The 16768-nt window shown below is 33.0% G+C and overlaps 1 protein-coding gene and 2 pseudogenes across 2 annotated transcripts; 2 read left to right on the top strand and 1 right to left on the bottom strand.

Moving 5' to 3' along the window:
* Positions 1-710: 710 nt before the first annotated feature.
* LOC104733432 (external alternative NAD(P)H-ubiquinone oxidoreductase B3, mitochondrial-like) lies at positions 711-3787 on the bottom strand (annotated as a pseudogene). The gene is made up of 9 exons (XR_015575211.1): positions 3551-3787; positions 3056-3323; positions 2711-2914; positions 2327-2577; positions 2028-2244; positions 1842-1946; positions 1465-1740; positions 1020-1376; positions 711-912 (listed from the first exon to the last, which is right to left on the bottom strand). The product of XR_015575211.1 is annotated as an external alternative NAD(P)H-ubiquinone oxidoreductase B3, mitochondrial-like (transcript).
* A 1227-nt stretch (positions 3788-5014) lies between these two features.
* LOC104733431 (putative F-box/kelch-repeat protein At5g03000) lies at positions 5015-6208 on the top strand. The gene has a single exon (XM_010453010.1). It carries the CDS (start codon positions 5015-5017, stop codon positions 6206-6208), a length of 1194 nt encoding a protein of 397 aa, XP_010451312.1.
* A 3654-nt stretch (positions 6209-9862) lies between these two features.
* Positions 9863-10504, top strand: LOC147930407 (putative F-box/kelch-repeat protein At5g03000; annotated as a pseudogene).
* Positions 10505-16768: the final 6264 nt, after the last annotated feature.

The following is a 16768-nucleotide window of genomic DNA, read 5'->3' as shown; positions in this document are numbered from 1 at the left end:
AGGTATTTTTAAAAAGAGATATGGAAAAAGGGGCATTTTTGAGAATGCCCCTTAAATATGTTGAAACCCCCATATAATTTGGTTTATTTTTTATTTTTTTAGGAAGTACCAAAAAAAATAAAATTCTATTAATTATCATAAACTATATATATTGACAGAGAAATTTATAAACGATAAAAATATGTTAATTTGGTAAAACAATTAACATAATTAAACTTGATTAAAAAAACTTATTTTGATTTTTTTTACGCAAAAACTTATTTTGATTTTTTTTACGCAAAAACTTATTTTGATTTTGGTGAGACGGGTTGGCATTAATCTCATATAGAGAGTTAAGTGGAATTGTTTTTTTTAAAAACACTTTTAGATGTGTACCAAAAGATAAATGTATTACTAGACTATACATATACCACACGGGTTAAAACCTTGAAAACAATACAAATATCTTATACTCTGAATACTTATATCAAATACCTGTAAAATTTTCTATTTTTAAAATTTATAAAACAAGAATAAAATAACAAATAAATACAATATAAATTTTTAATTTTTAAAATTAAAAATATTGTCCACCACGAGTTAAATCCTAGTAGCATTACATTAGTGATATAAATAATAGAGTGTATTTAGATAGATTAAAAAATTAAATGATAAATAATAATTCAATTTAAGCCAATGAGGGAATGACATGCAAGGTAGATAGAGGATGTCTTTGTGTTATTGTAGACATTTTTGTCTTCTCTCCTTAAGATGTTCTTAAATTTATATTAAAAATAATAATTAGGACACCAAAAGTATAACTAATGGAGGTGGTCTAAAGGTTTTCAAATGCGACTTGAATCCCTCCCAAAGATGAAACGCCTCATCCAGTCTGAGACCACTAGGACTCTCGTACGCCAGCTCACTTGCTTACTGTTATTTATGAACAAAAAAACAAAAATTGTTACCAAACAGCTACAAAAAAATACAGAATAATATTAATACTTTTTTTGTATTACACTAGTCAAAACAAACGTTACCTAGCGTAAACGGAGTACCACAGCCATTGACTGCTGTGTCCTATCGAGACCCAGTCTCCTGGAAATTGAGCTGCAGTCTGTTCGCCTCCTAATGGAGCAAATTGTCCTAAATGTCGATACCTGTATTAACAATTTGAGTTTCTCCTTACTATAAGTCTATAAGTTCAATAGTGAGCATTCACTAACATTACAATCTCAATGGCTAAGCGTGTAAGATGGCATATTTGGATATAACCTGAAGGGACGGAAACGATGACGACCTTCTCCTCTAATCCTAATGGGACCTTCAGGATTCTTCTCGCATTGTTCCATACGGTCAAAGCATTTTGCAAGATAAGTCCCTTGTTGAGCAGCAACCTTAGAAACCACCAAACAAAGTTTACGTGAGATTGTGACACTTGTGACTGGAAGTTGTAACTTACAAGTTAGTGAAAACAGAACAAACCTGTGCAGTAGCTGGAAGAAACTTCACTTGTGAGTCAACTTGACAAAGAGCAGATTTAAGTTCTTCTATATTGAGTTCAGTGGACTTATTTGAACCATTCTCAGCTTGTGCTTGTTTTAGAAGATCGGTGATCCCACGCATACCTTTGCTCTTCAAGTAGAGCTCTACTTGAGGGTATCTATCACATATCTCACCCATTACTTTTTGAAATTTTTTCACTGTCATTTTTCCTGAATTGTCCTTATCTGCTTTCTTGAATATATCAGCTATGTCTTCCTGAAAAAAACAATCACAATCTCAAAGCATAAGAAACAGAGAACCCCTAAACACAATCCATAATTGCTAGCTCAATTTATATTGGTTCTGAATTTGGTTACCATGATTTTTCTCTGGTTGATTGATGCGCAGTCACCAAGTGCATATATATTATCACATCCTTCAACCCGAAGCCATTCATCGGTTGCTAAAGCACGTCTATTACCCTGGAAATTACAAGGATTATGAAATGATGAATATTGTAATATTTGCAAAGCTCATATACCATGAGACATTTGATTACCCACCTGGCCAATTTGTTTCATAAACTCTTTGATCACAGGACGAGTCCCAATACCAGTTGACCAAACGATCATTCCATAAGGAATAGTAGAGACATCTCCTCCTTTGGTTTTAGCAGAAATGTCCTTATCATTCACATTGACTACCATGGAACCTAATTTCAGATCAATACCATCTCTACTAAATTTTTCTTCAGCAAACTTTGTAACTCTCTTGTCAAACCTGTGAAAGAAAAACTTACTCCGAATCATGAGTTATACTTGGACTATAGATCAAAAGTTCAAGAGGTAAGCAAAATACTCACATGGTCAAGATGTGGTCTGCAGCCTCAAGAAGAGTGATTTGCACTAAATTCTTGGCTGTAGGATAGAGTTTGACTAGATCGTCGTTAACAAAATCATGCAGCTCAGCAGCAAACTCAACACCTGTTGGTCCACCACCAACAACCACAAAATGTAGCATTCTCTTTCTCTCTTCTTCGTTTAGTCCCGGTAAGCTTGCCTTCTCAAAAGAATCAATGACAGCTCTACGGATTCGCTGTGCATCTTCAACCTCCTACAAAGCCAAAATAACCATATCTTAGATACATTGTCAAAAAAAAACATAAAAGCCCTTGGAAAACTTTGACATCCATATAAACAGTCATTAGTGGAGCAAGGAAAACTTTTAAAGAGCTTAGGGAACTAACTTTGAGGAAATGACAGTTCTCCTCCACCCCAGGAATGTTAAATGTGTTGGACTGAGCTCCAGTAGCAATTACAAGGTAGTCGTAGTCAACATCAAATTCTTTCTTCTCATTCGAATCCAGGCCTTGTTTAGATCGGCAAAACACTTTCTTGCTTTCTGGATCAATTTTAAAACATTCTGCCTCCACGAAAGACATCTCAACATTCTGCTTGTCAAGACACAAGACAAAGCTGGCTTTAGTAGGTTTTCAACAATACAAACATCACAATCAAGATGCTGTTTTACACAAATATAAACAGAACACTTTTATAGTACTAGAAGATGGAAAAAAAGAGAAGGTACATACCTTCCTTCCAATGTTACGAATTGGTTCAACAACGCTGCGAGATTCAACAGTTCCACAAGTAACACTAGGTAGCAAGGGAGTGAAAGCAAAGTAGTTTCTAGGCGATATAACCTGAACCTCATAAGAGGAGTTATTCAAACTTTTCAAGAAACTTGCTGCAGCCCATCCAGTTCCGAGCAACACAACCTTTTTCTTTCTGGTTCCAGTTTCATCACCATTGTTGCTATAGGATCCATTTGCCTCAGAGTAGGCTATAAGTCCCCCACCACTAAGAAACAAGATATATTAATTACATAAAAATTGTCTTGATTACAAAATAGACGACAATCTATAAAACAGAAGATCTTAATTGAATCGAGGATATCGTTATGCAGATCAATACATGCCAAAACAGAGTAAAGAGATCAATTTCATGCCAAAACAGAGTAAATTGATAGGTGCCTTGCCACTGAAGACACAGAACAGAGTAAATATGCGAAGATATGGTATAGTAACCTGATGGTGGAGACGACTAGAATCCTGGAGAGAGAAGGATAATCATGGAAAGCTTTAGATAATCTCTCGAAGACGGTGAAAGATCTCATGATTACGGCTTGTTGATGCGAGTTCAAACTCTCCAAGAACAATTTAGTTATTCTTGGTTACAGAGAGAGATACTAGGAGATCTTGGAGATTATGAGAGCGAGTTAAAAGGAAAGCTAACATTTGTATAATATTCTCCTATTGCTGAATAAGTAGACTTGCCATTATTGAATATGTAAAGAACTTGTTAGACAAGTTATATCTTTTGTATCAATAAGGGTAAATGAATAAATTGAGAGAAACTATTCCACTACTAAGGTTTCCTTTAAAACTATCAAGAGAGAGCCGATAAACCATGAGAAAGGAGAAGAAAAAAAAAGAAGGTTACAAACTACAAAGTCTTTAGAGATGTGGAGAGACCACCAAGTGGGAGAGAAGGAGTGACGATGATTCTGTTTTTTATAACCGTTTTGATTGGAAAATTTTAGAAAAAGCTGAGGGCAACGAGTATAGAGGAAATGAGTAACAGAAACGTGGGTCGTTTTATTCTGTTGGTTTGTTTGTTTGTTTTGACTTGACTTGGCGGCCACGGCAAGAGTTATGCTCCTGAGCTGATCCTCCTCTCTCTATCTATAATATTTGAATAATTTTTTTTTAATTTAAATTTGGCAGAGTGACTGAGCGAGACGTATATAACTATAATCTAACTTGGATTGTTTAATATCACTCTTAGTTTTTAGGCAAGGCGGTGTGATTGATTTGTAGCCCTAACTTCCTGAGGAACAATTTTTTTTTTAATTTGATCCCTCTTGAGTACATATGTTGAGGTAATCACTAGAAATAATAGGAAAGTAATTTACAACTATATCAACAAAGGAAAAAAAGAAAAATAGTATAGGTTTACAAGTAAAAAAAGGACAAGGAAATTGCGGTTTTAGTTTATTAGCAAGAACAAGGATCCTCCAATTGTTCCTGAGGTTTTGCTCTGCAAAACCGGTCTAAGCCCAAAGATGTTTATGGACCTTGCGAAGCCCATCAAGACACCAACCTTGGCGCCAAAACACTGCAGCAGGACCACACATACAAATGGTGTGCTCTCGGCAAAAGGAACTCTGCCACAAAGCTTTCTCAACAATAACTTTGGAGTTTTTGGATCTAGTACTATCATGTGCCAATAGGACACCTGTCTAGGGCAACAGTCTAAGTTCCTCATATAAATATGAGTTGTCTCACTTGTAAATAGCTTGAGTTGTCAAGATTAATAAAAGTTCTTCTTCTCCAAGTTTTAACCTAACATCTCTTTAAGTTTTCATAGTTCAGAACCACAAATCTCTATAAAACAGTTTCTGTCCGGATCAAAAGAAGATCTCAAAAAAAATCGAGGAGGAGGTTTTGCGTTGTTGTGAATTTTGGAACTAATCAGTCAACTGATGTACGATGTTAAACTCTTATGCTCCAGAAGTGCCACCGGAGGGTAAACGGGTGAAGAAGAAGACGGAAGAGACGTCTCCATCGTTGTCTGGGCTATCCTTGTTACCAGAAGAGATAGCTCTGAGATGTTTGGCTCGCGTATCTTCCAGATTTGACAACGCGTCCTTATTTCTCGCCTCCAAGAGCCACCGCTCTCTCTTTAAATCCTCTGAGCTCGTCAACTTGAGATGGGAGATGAGTTGCACTGAATTATCTCTTTACGTATGCATCCGCGTCTTTCCTAACCCAACTCCACGCTGGTTCATCCTTACCCCTAAGCGGCGGCTAAACCCCATCCCGCCTAACCCTTATCAGCCTCCGGATTCATCTTCTTTCGTGGTGGTGAATGGGGGTTTCTATGTTATCGGTGGACTCAGAAACGGCATTCCCACTTCGGATGTCCCGTTTCTCGATTGTTACTCTCACACATGGCACCGTATCACGTCCATGAATACGCCTCGAGCTTCCGCATTGGCCCACGTGGTGAAGGGCGGGAAGATATACGTGTTTGGAGGGTCCAAGCATTACCTGCATTACCACGAAAGAGCTGGGGCAGAGGTATTTGATCCAAAGACTCAAACTTGGACCCCTCTTTTTTTTTCACACCTAAGTTGGGATTTTGAGACTCAAAAAACTTGGGCCCATCTTTATTGTTCACACCAAAGTTTGGATATTGAGACACCGCACAAAAATAATATCCCACAAAGTGCGGTTATAGTTTTAGAGGAGAAGAATACTTCCCCGCAGGATCGAAGAAACTTCTACTTCATCTTAAATGATGAGACAGGAAACAAAAACGATTGGTGTATCATTGAGAAACAATTGTATTGTCGCGGTACTCGAGGAAAAATCTTATGGTGTGAGCTTAACGAATGGGATTGGAAGGAAGTGAAAGGTTTGGAAGAGCTGCAACACTCTCACTCTAGTTCAAGACATTCCTTTCGTATCAACAAACTCTGCCAAACTTCTGCAGGAAACATTGTTATCTTCTGGATGGCAGAGAGTTTGGACCTTTGTTCTGCCGAGATTTCCTTTGAGAGACGCGAGGGAGGCGAGATTTGGGGGAAGATTGAGTGGTCCAATGTTGTCTTTAAAGTTGATCCTTTCTCAACTCCATCACAGAGCGTTAAGGTTTTACATTCTGTATCTGTCTATGTATGAATTCCAATATTACACTGACAGAGAGTTGAATAGTTATTCTTTTTAGAAATGTTGGTGCATGCTTTGAGAATGTTCATGATCGAGCAGAGGCCTCTGTTTCTATTTATCGAAAACTTACATTGTTGAGTTCTCTATGATTTCTAGATTTTGATGTTTATGACATGTTGATGAGACTTGGTCCGTAAACTTTAATTGTTTAACCCTTGTACCATAATTGAAGTTCCAGTTCTCTTCTCTCTTCACTCTTGACTTGAGAATTGAAGGCTTAGGTTCCTCCATCCATGGCAAAGAGTGGTAAAATCTCTCTTGCTTCTTTGAAACGCTTCTTGTTGTGGAATTAATTGATTCACTCCGATCCGATCAATTTCTTTTTGAAGAATGTCTTCCTCCTTCCCTTTCGGATCTTCCTCTCGAATCGTTTCTTTTCATTCTGAATCTTTGGAATGCAGCATTTTAATGACGGAAGAGAATCTGCAAGAAAGTGAGAGAAGTATTCTTTAGAAGAGTCTCTGTTGTGAATAGAGTCTTTGTAAACTGGTAAGTGTATAAACCAGTAGTAAATAGAGTCGGTTTAGTCAGTTTACTTAATCTCTTTTACGAGTTTGTACTGCTTAACCGGTCTTATTGGTTTGGTGCTTTCAAGGCCTCTGAAGGTTTACGTGACTCTGCCCTTTGCTAGACTGTCATGCAAGAATCTTTTTTTTTACTTAATCTTTACGAGGAAGTTAAGGTTTGTTTGTACAGCTTTGGCTTTCGCTAGATCCTAGTTTTTCGTATTAGGAGTCTGTTTGGTTGGTTGACAAAAAAAAAGAAAAGAAAGAGTCTGTTTGGTTTAGTGCTTTATGTGGATGTTATTAGATTTTGTATTGTCAAAAGTTGAGAGTAAAAATTGTGTGAGAGTCCCTGTTGTCAAAAGTTGACATGTGATGTCTTGTTTTGTCAACAACAGTTGGAAAATATGAAGATCGGTTATTCACCTAGTATGATAGAGGAGCAAAGATCTATCAAGCGGATAGATACCGCGAAGGGGCCTATGAAAAGTAGGTTCTCCAATTATCAACTTTTGTGTTCAGTCTCTAAGTTTTAAACCTTATCTTTGTCCCTTCAATTTCTCTTCCATTCTCTTTGCAATTGCGGATCTAGCACCCATGGTAAAAAGCTTTGTCTCGAACGACCAAGGAAAATTGAAGCTAAGTACACAAACAAGTTTATAGCTGCTGGTGAAAAGATTGAGAGTTTGGAACACGATTATGAAGGTAAAAAATATCCGTGCAACGGTTACGACTTTGAAAAACATACCCATAGTGTCACTGAGCATCATGAAGCAAAAGAGTGTGCACGGAAAGAACATCTAAAGAAGGAAAAGCTGAAGGAGATGCTAGATGAGAATTATCAATGATGAGAATTAGCAAGATGCTTTCTTCCTCTGCAAAAACACCTGCTCACGGTACAAGGTATGTAAACCCATTATCATACATATCTAATTAAATCTCTCCATAGCTAATCAAAAAGGTTTAATTGGTAGGATTCTTTTACTTTAACAACAATCCTCGTTTTAGAGAGTCAAATACTTGTTTCGTGAAGACCCATGTCCGGATGCAGATCCTAATGATATTTTTTATAACCAATAGATAATTAAGATAAGTAGCGAACTAAAACGATATTGATATATTCATGCAAAATTAGATTATATAACCATTGTGTTTTTTTTTTTCTAATTGAACAAATAAATTGAAGTAATGCATATAAAAGAATAATTTGGTATTAATTTTTTTTTGTAAATTTTATACACATATTAAACAGTTAATCATCACTCCATCAATTTCTTATTAATTTAATATCTATGAAAATATTTGATGCAAAAGATACATTTTTTTAGGTTTTTTTTATGAATTTTTAATAAGTAACTAATGATAAATTGTAAACTTTAAAAAAAACTGAGTACTATTGGTTTATAGTTTTCAATCACAAAAAATAGTATGTATTTAAAATCAGTTTTTAATATGTTTTTTTTTAAATATGTGTGGAAAATCCTAAAAATTGAATAAATAAAAGAATAGAGAGAGTATAATTTAAAGTTTTAAATATGTTAAAAAACTAAAACATCCTCCTTTTTTTGCTTTAATATTACTTATGTTTGGTGAATTTAAAATTAAAACTTTCGAGTATAGTCGACATGTACAATACTTGTACTCAACAACATTAATTGTATCTAAATAAGAATTTCATATTTAGATATAGTTGACATGTATATTTAGAGTAGTCATATTTATCTCATCAATCTTTTTTTTTCTTCATAGTACTTTTCAACAACACTCTCGATGATGTTTTTGTCATCTGCTGCGATAGAGTTTCTTATTATGGTTTTTTTGGTCGTTGTTGAATTCAACTTTTAATCAATATTAGAAGAAAGATTAATAAAAGATCATATTGCCCTTCAACCATTTATTTTACCAATTTAAATTGTTTATTTGCTTTTAACCAAAATTTACATTTGGATTCATGTGTCAGCCAATCCAATTTAGGAAGAACTGATAGAGAGTAGAGATTTATCATGTGAATTTGAACCAGTTCAATTATTCTGGTTAAGGGCCAAGGTTACCAAAATCAACGGAACAAACATTTGGTTTGGATCAGTTTGGTTAATCCGGTTATGATGTATAAGTATAACCCATACAAAAATTTGGATTGGTTCAGTTTGATTATCGGTTCAGTATATGGTTTAGTTATAGAGGGGATTTGACAGATCTTTAACATAATATTATTTAAAGGTATTTTTTTTATTACATCAGCTTATAAAGTTGAAACAAAATTTGCTTCAGTTTTTATTGATGCTATAACAAAAAAAAATAACTAATACCATAAAAATAATTATGTGAATTAACATCAATCGTTAGTCGCTAAACTAACTACGTATTTTTTTCATTAACATCAATTAAATAAAAATTGATCCCTCGTTTACTCCAAAGCTTCAATCTCTTCTTCTTCTTCCACTCTCAGTCTTAATCTCGATCTTCTCAGTCTCGATCGATTATCCACCCTTTTGTCTCTTGAAGCTCTTCATCGTCCACACCAAATCTAACACCGTCTCTGCCGTTGATGTCGCTTGTCCATCTGGATATAACCTGATTAGACGTGACCACTCCTTTTCCTTGTTGCAGGTTTTTGTATGTGAATTTCTCTCCACCCTTTACGACCTAGGTCTTTTCCACACATGATTTCCCATTATGGGACGTTGGACCACAATTTCCAAAAAAAAAAGGCCTAGTTCGAGAATAAAACATGTTCATTATGTTGAGCTTAGGAAGGTTCCAACGACCACAGAAAAAACAAAAATCTGTCAAATTTAAGACCTCTTGACGAAAAATATGTTAAGGAAAATTATAAATAAATAAAAGTAAATTTGCAATATATATCAGAAGGAAATTAGGTTTCTTTTTCAAGAAAAGAGAATCTCTGAAAATAAAATAAAAAAGTCGAGAAGTAGGGTACGTAGCTGTGAGTTTTGAGTTGTTGTGAAATAGAACTGACGACGATGTTCAACTCTTACGCTCCAGAAGTGCCACCGGACAATAAAAGGAGGAAGAAGACGTCTCCGTCTCCGTCTCCGTCTCCGTCTCCGGTATTCCCACTTCGGATGTCTCGTTCACATCCATGAATACACCTCGAGCTTCCGCATTGGCAAGCTTGTTAGACGGGATGATATACGTGTTTGGAGGGTCCAAGCAATACGATACATGGGGAGAGGTATTTGATCCAAACACTCAAACTTGGGCCTCTCTTTTTTCTCCACCCCCACGTTGGGTTCGTGAGACACCACACAATAAAAATATCCCGCTTATGGCTGTAAAGGGGAAGAGTGTTTTCGGGGTTGATGAGGATGATGGAGGCTTCGCCTTCTTGTTAAATTTAGGTGAGATAGGATCCTTAAACGATTCGTGTATCATTGAGAAACTATTGTACTGCCGTAGTACTCGCGGAAAGATTGTATGGTCTGAGGTGAAAGAATTGGTTTGGAAGGAAGTGAAAGGTTAGGAAGAGCTGCAACACTCTCACTCTAGTTCAAGGCATTCCTTTCGTATCATCAAACTCTGCAAAACTTCTGACAGAAACATTGTTATCTTCTGGATGGCAGAGTGTTTGGACCTTTGTTCTGCCGAGATTTCCTTGGAGAGACGCGTGGGAGGAGAGATTTGGGGGAAGATTGAGTGGTCCAATGTTGTCTTTAAAGTTGATCCTTTCTTACACTCATCACATAGTGTTAAGATCTTATATTCTGCATCTGTATATGTCTGAAATTCCAGTCTTCTCTCAGTCTCTTTGTCTACAATATTTGTTCATAAAATTTTCCTGGTTCTACAAAGCTTAATTTTCTAAATACTTTTAACTAAGCTCAAGAGATCAGACCTCGAGAGCAAGTATAACTGAAAAGCTGGTGAACTTATCCTCCTAATACTACACATGCATATCATATATAAACGACATGGATATATTGCGGACTCAGTGGCTAAATTAAAACTTAGAATACCAATATATACTACAAACTCAGTCACCTGTTTATTTGATTATGAACATAAGCTCTACACTAGTTAAACACAGATTTAAAAGCTAAATCATATTCCGTGGAATCACCATTTAAACAAAATTGATGTGAATATTACTAAACTATGACAAGTAAACGTAACAGGACTCTGTTGCATATACGGGAAAACAAAATCTGAGAGTAACATTTCAATTCATGACGTGCGAGAAACAGAACAGAGTAAATTGAAAGAAGCATATAGTTTCAAGTAGATCAGCAGTGTATAGAGAGACAAAAATGAAACAGAGAAATTCAGTATGGGAAATAATACGTACAGATGAAATGGTACACTGAAAGTTCTGTTTGTGAATCTAACCTTACCTTGCGCAGCTCTATGCGTGACGTCCTCAATGCTCCTGTGCAATCTCAGTCATATGATCACATGTAAGTAAGACGTAGTGAAGTTACAGTGATTTAATTTTCTGCATGATGCAGACTGCATCCTGTGGAAAGGCAAAACATTTCTACAAGCTCATCAAGAGCTTCCCGTTTTAAATAAGATGGGAAATGCAGGATTTGATTGTTTTGTCTATATGAGCCAAATGACGAATCTCAGAACTTTCCTCTTTTCAACTGGTGCTTCAGTACTTCTCTCCTTGGTTATGGAAGCGCTAACTTCTGGTTGCACTGGTGCAGAACTGGGTTCGTCTTTATAATTTACTCCAAAGTATTACCAAGTCTGGATTGATATCTTCTCTAAAGATTCCATACTAGAAGTAGAAACTGTGTGTGTTCCTAATCAAAATGTTGTGCCAAGCAGAAGGCATAGTTTCTGTTTGGAAGCCATTATATTTAGAGATTCAGAGTATTAATTACCTTCCTTCCAATGTTGCGAATGGGTTCAACAACGCTGCGAGCTTCAGCAGTTCCACAAGTAACACTAGGTAACAAGGGAGTGAAAGCAAAGTAGTTTCTAGGCGATATAACCTTTTTTGTTTCTGGTTCCAGTTTCAACCTACACCATTGTTGCTATAGGATGGGTTTGCCTCAGAGTAAACTATAAGTTGTGCTGCTCAGAACTAAGAAACAAGAAATATTAATTACATACAATGTCCTGACTACAAATCAGAAGACTATTTGTAGAACAGAAGACCTAAACTGAATCGATGGTATCGTTATACAGATCAATTCATGCCAAAGCAGAGTAAATTGATATGTGCCACTGAAGACCCAGAACAGAGTAAATTGGCGAAGAAATGGTATAGTGACCTGATGGTGGAGACGACTAGAATCCTGGAGAGAGAAGAATAATCATCGAAAGCTTAGATTTAGATAGTCTATCAAAGAAGGTGAAAAGTCTCATAATGAAATATGCTGGTGGTTCGAACTGGTCATCAGAAGGTCAAAAGTAAGGGTTTAAACCGCCTAGATAAAAATAGATTTTATTACAGCATTGTCTACCAAAGGTCCAAAACCGAGCTTTGGTTCAACAAAGAAAAGAATTAAGTCGAAAATATAAGTCGATAATTTAAAAATATCGACTAAATTAATAATTAATGTTAAATAAAATAAGTTTATAATAAAGACCAAACAAATCGACAAAAAAATTATAAATCAACAAACAAAATAAATAAGTCAACAATAACAAAAAATCGACTATATAAAAATAATCAAACAAAATATAAGTCCACTATTATAAAACAAGTAGATAAAAATAAAATAGGTCACGAAAATGAAATTTTAGTCAAGAGTTTAAAATGTCAGCTTTATTAATAAGTCAACATAGAATGTAGTAAGTCTATCGGTATAAACAAATCTACATAAAAAAATATAAATTGATAAACAAAAAAAGAAGTCAATAGCCAAAAAATCGACTATGTTATAATTCAATCAGACATAACATAAGTTAACTGTTTAAAATAGATGACAGAGAAGGAAATTAAGTTAACATAAGTAAAAATAAATAAACATGTAGTTTAAAAAACCAACTTTTTTTTTTTTTTTGACAACAGAGAACAAGATTAGCTCAGGTGAGCCAATTTGTTGGAATATTATTTACAAAGGTAACTAGATGCGGCAATGTACGAACGCGTCGCGCAAGACTGTCCGCTTTACCATTCTGAGAGCGAGGAACGTAGGCTAAAGAGAAAGAAACGAACTCTTCCTTATCCGTCTGTATGTCCTCCAAATAAGGCAGAAAGGCTGGCCACTCGGAAGGCAAAGACACCATATCCACTAAGAGTTTAAAAAACCAACTTTATTAATAAATCAACATTAAATGGTATAAATCTACAAAAATATATCAAATATATTTATATAGAGATATTTTCTTATATACTACATAGTGTTTAATTACTTATTTTTGGATAAATTTAAACTTAAATAGTAGAATCAACAATATTTTTATTTATTCAGAACTTGAGATAATTATTATTTTAATACAATATATAAATTTTCTCATTTTTTCTTTTCTTTAGATATTTAAGTACACTTTTTAGTTAAATAATAAAATTTTAGTTATTTAAAATTTGTTATATTATTTTAATATATTTACTAATGTTTTAATAAGTAAAAATATATTTTTGTCCATTTCTTGTTTAAATAAAAATATATATCTGATAAATAAAAATATAGTTTCCAAATAATTATAATATTAAGTAAAATTTCAGTTTTTTTAATATAATTCGGCGTCTTTTTAAACTTACTTCTCTTTTTAACATAATTCTTTTAAAAAAAGACACCAGCACGAACTCGATTTGCACTCTATTGGACCATGTTTTTTCATGTACTTCATACTAACATTAACCAGTAACAACATATTAACGGGATTGGTTATGGAAGCATATGTTGATTTCGAAACAAATCAAAGTTAATCAATGGAGAAAAAAAAGGGAATGATGAGCATTCCACCATGACCCCAATACACTACTATGATTGTTAATAATTTGTTGTAACGTGCTCCAAAACACTAATGTAAAATATTTAATATCTGAATTAATTAGCATATATATGTGTAACTTACTAATTGCTTTTATAGTCTTTCATATTGTTTTGTGATGTTTTCCACGGAATGAATCTCTGTTACATATATATGGTTATTTTAGAATTATACATGTTAGTTGATCCTTCTATATCTATGAGTATATATAGTACAAACTTGCTACAGACTAACCTTATGAAATTTTTGGGCGAGTCTAAAGCCACTTTGCCACTTAAATAAATTTGTTTAATGTAAAATTTTTATCTTTTTTAATAGTTGCTGGACCACCATCCATAACGTGGATCCGCCACTGCCTCAAACCATCCTCTTCATGAAGAGAAACAGTAACAAAGTAAATCGATACAAACCTCTCTTCATGTCGAAGAAATTTTGATCTCTCTTTGCTTGGCACTTGTTCTCTTGATACTGCTTCTATTATTCGCTGGAAATCATATATATGAAAGTTTGGCAACAACTCTCTCCATATGAGTGCCACATCATCACACCAGAAAATGACATGTGTTTTTTTCTATTACGTTTTAAAAAATTAATCAACTTAATTAAAGGAAAATCAAAAGACACTCTTAACTGAACTAAGTAAAGGGAAATAAAAATTATCATTAATCTCACACTTAACTAATTATTCATAACTAATTTCTTTTTGGGACCTACATACTAATTATCATATGTATATGGCCTTCTCTCATATGTAAGTAACATTGACATGGAGACATTAGACGTACTAATAAATTCAAGACATGACACACTCTCATATATGCAAAGTGAGAGATCTAAGAGTGTTTACTGAAATGACTTCTCAGTTTTAGCTTTCTTTTTCTCTTTCATATGAAAACTCATGAAGCAAATAAGTAATTATAGTTATACATATGTTGTTTAAATTATGTCAATCCAGGTTTTAATCAAGAGTCTACCATGATGCATGTAGCTCGAATACTAGAACATGAGAGAATATATGGAGTAAGAAACTATTTTTTAAGAATCAAGTTAAGCAAGTTTGAAGCATTAACCATATAAGTAATATAATTGCATACAGTTGTATTAGTATATTCTATATTGCTTTTGTAAATATAGAAATAATCAGATGAATATATGAAAAAAATATAATAGATATTTTGAGTCAAAGATGAATCTTACCATACAAATTGTAACTAAATATATCTTAATTTATTAACTACATCAAAACACACAAAATAACAAAAACTAACAACAGGAATAGACAACATAATTCTCTTTAAAACAATTTTCAATAAAAAATAAAGTAATATTTTAAAAAACAAATTTCCAAACAACAACCCACGCTTAGCGCGGGTATTCACCTAGTGGTTTGTAATAGAACTCAGATGGAGTTATAGAAGAAATAACAGAGAAGAGGGAAAGAGAGAGAGAGAGAGAGAGCAAACCTTCTTTTTCTTTACCGTTGTTGAATTGAACCTTAAATCAATATCATAAAATATAAAAAATAGAATTAACGAAAAACCATATTGCCCTTCAACTTTGTTTTAGTCATTTAAAGCATCATCATCGGTAATCCTCCAAAAGTGAGCTCTCAAATAATATTTTAATGTAATAATATTATTCAATTTATATTTTGTTTGTTTTTAAAAAATCAGCTAATCAAATGAAGAGATATGGTATGAAGAATGTTTCAATTATACTAAATAAAAGTAGGAGCTATAAGCTCATAAAGCTGTCCATATAGGATTTAAAACAAGTTATCAGGATTCGACACGTCACTCATTAACATTTTATACAATTTCTAGAATTTTCTATATTAAAAATTATTTTAAACAACCTATCATGATTTGACATGTCATTCATTAACATTTTTTAATTTTCCAGAATTTTTTAGAAAAAGGAAAATTTTAAATTTATAGAAATAAAGAACTATGTACAATATCCCACATTGGGTAGAAAATTTTTAGACAATGGTTCAGAACCAGTATAAATAAGATTGATATGCTTCCAACAACGAATGAGCAGAAAAATATGATTTATCAGGCGTCCAAGTTTAAAAGTTTTATTCGGTTTGATCCGGTTTTTTATTTGACATCAAACTAAAACTTTAAAAAGTTTCAAAAAATATTCTAATATTTAAAATTTTTAAAAGTTTAAATATTATAAATATTGAAACTTTTAAAAGTTCTTAGCTTTTAAAAAGTTTTTAAATATCATAATTTTTAAATTTTAAAAATTTAAAATATTATAAATATTGAAACTTCTAAAAGTCTTAGCTTTTAAAAGGTTTCAAAATATTATAGTTTTTAAAATTTAAAAATTTCTTATCATTTAAAAGATTTTAAAAAAATTATAATTTATAAATTTTAAAAGTTTAAAATATTATAAATATTGAAACTTTTAAAAAGTTCAAATATTAAAAATATTTAAACTTCATAGAAAATATAACAATTACTTAACCTCCATAGAAATTTTAAAATATTATATCTATATTAATAAAAAGTTGAAGCTATAAACTCCTAAAGGTGTCCATATAGGATTTTAAAAAACCAATAAGAATTAGATATTTCACTAATAACATCTATACTAAATAAAAGTAGAAGCTATAAGCTCCTAAGGCTGTTCACCTAGGATTTAAAACATCCAATTAGAATTTGACATGCCACTAATTAACATTTTAAAAAAAATTTAGAATTTTCTATATTAAAATATTTTTTAAACGACAAATCGCGATCATACAACTCAATATTTAACATTTTTGAAATTATGTTAAATTTCTATATTAAAATACTTCTAAATAAGTGTATTTACAACGTCCCAAATCGGCTAGAAAATTTTAGACAATGGTTGAGAACCATTATAAATAAGACTAATATGCTTCCAACTATGAATGAGCAGGAAGTTTGATTTATCAGGCGTCCAAATTTAAAAATTTAAAAAGTTTAAAATATTATAATTATTAAAACTTTTAAAAAGTTCAAATATTATAAATATTTAAACTTTATAGGATGTTTAAAAATATTATAAATACCTTCATAGAAAATTTAAAATATTATAAATATTTAAACTCTATAAGAAGTTT

The sequence above is a fragment of the Camelina sativa genome, chromosome 12 (genome assembly GCF_030686135.1).
Source record: "Camelina sativa cultivar CO46 ecotype springtype chromosome 12, ASM3068613v1".
NCBI classification, from domain to species: domain Eukaryota; kingdom Viridiplantae; phylum Streptophyta; class Magnoliopsida; order Brassicales; family Brassicaceae; genus Camelina; species Camelina sativa.
This window is presented reverse-complemented; position numbering and strand designations above follow the sequence as displayed.

Bases quoted from the DNA above. Each gene is read 5' to 3' on its own strand.
- LOC104733431 (XM_010453010.1), top strand. From the start codon at position 5,015: ATGTTAAACTCTTATGCTCCAGAAGTGCCACCGGAGGGTAAACGGGTG.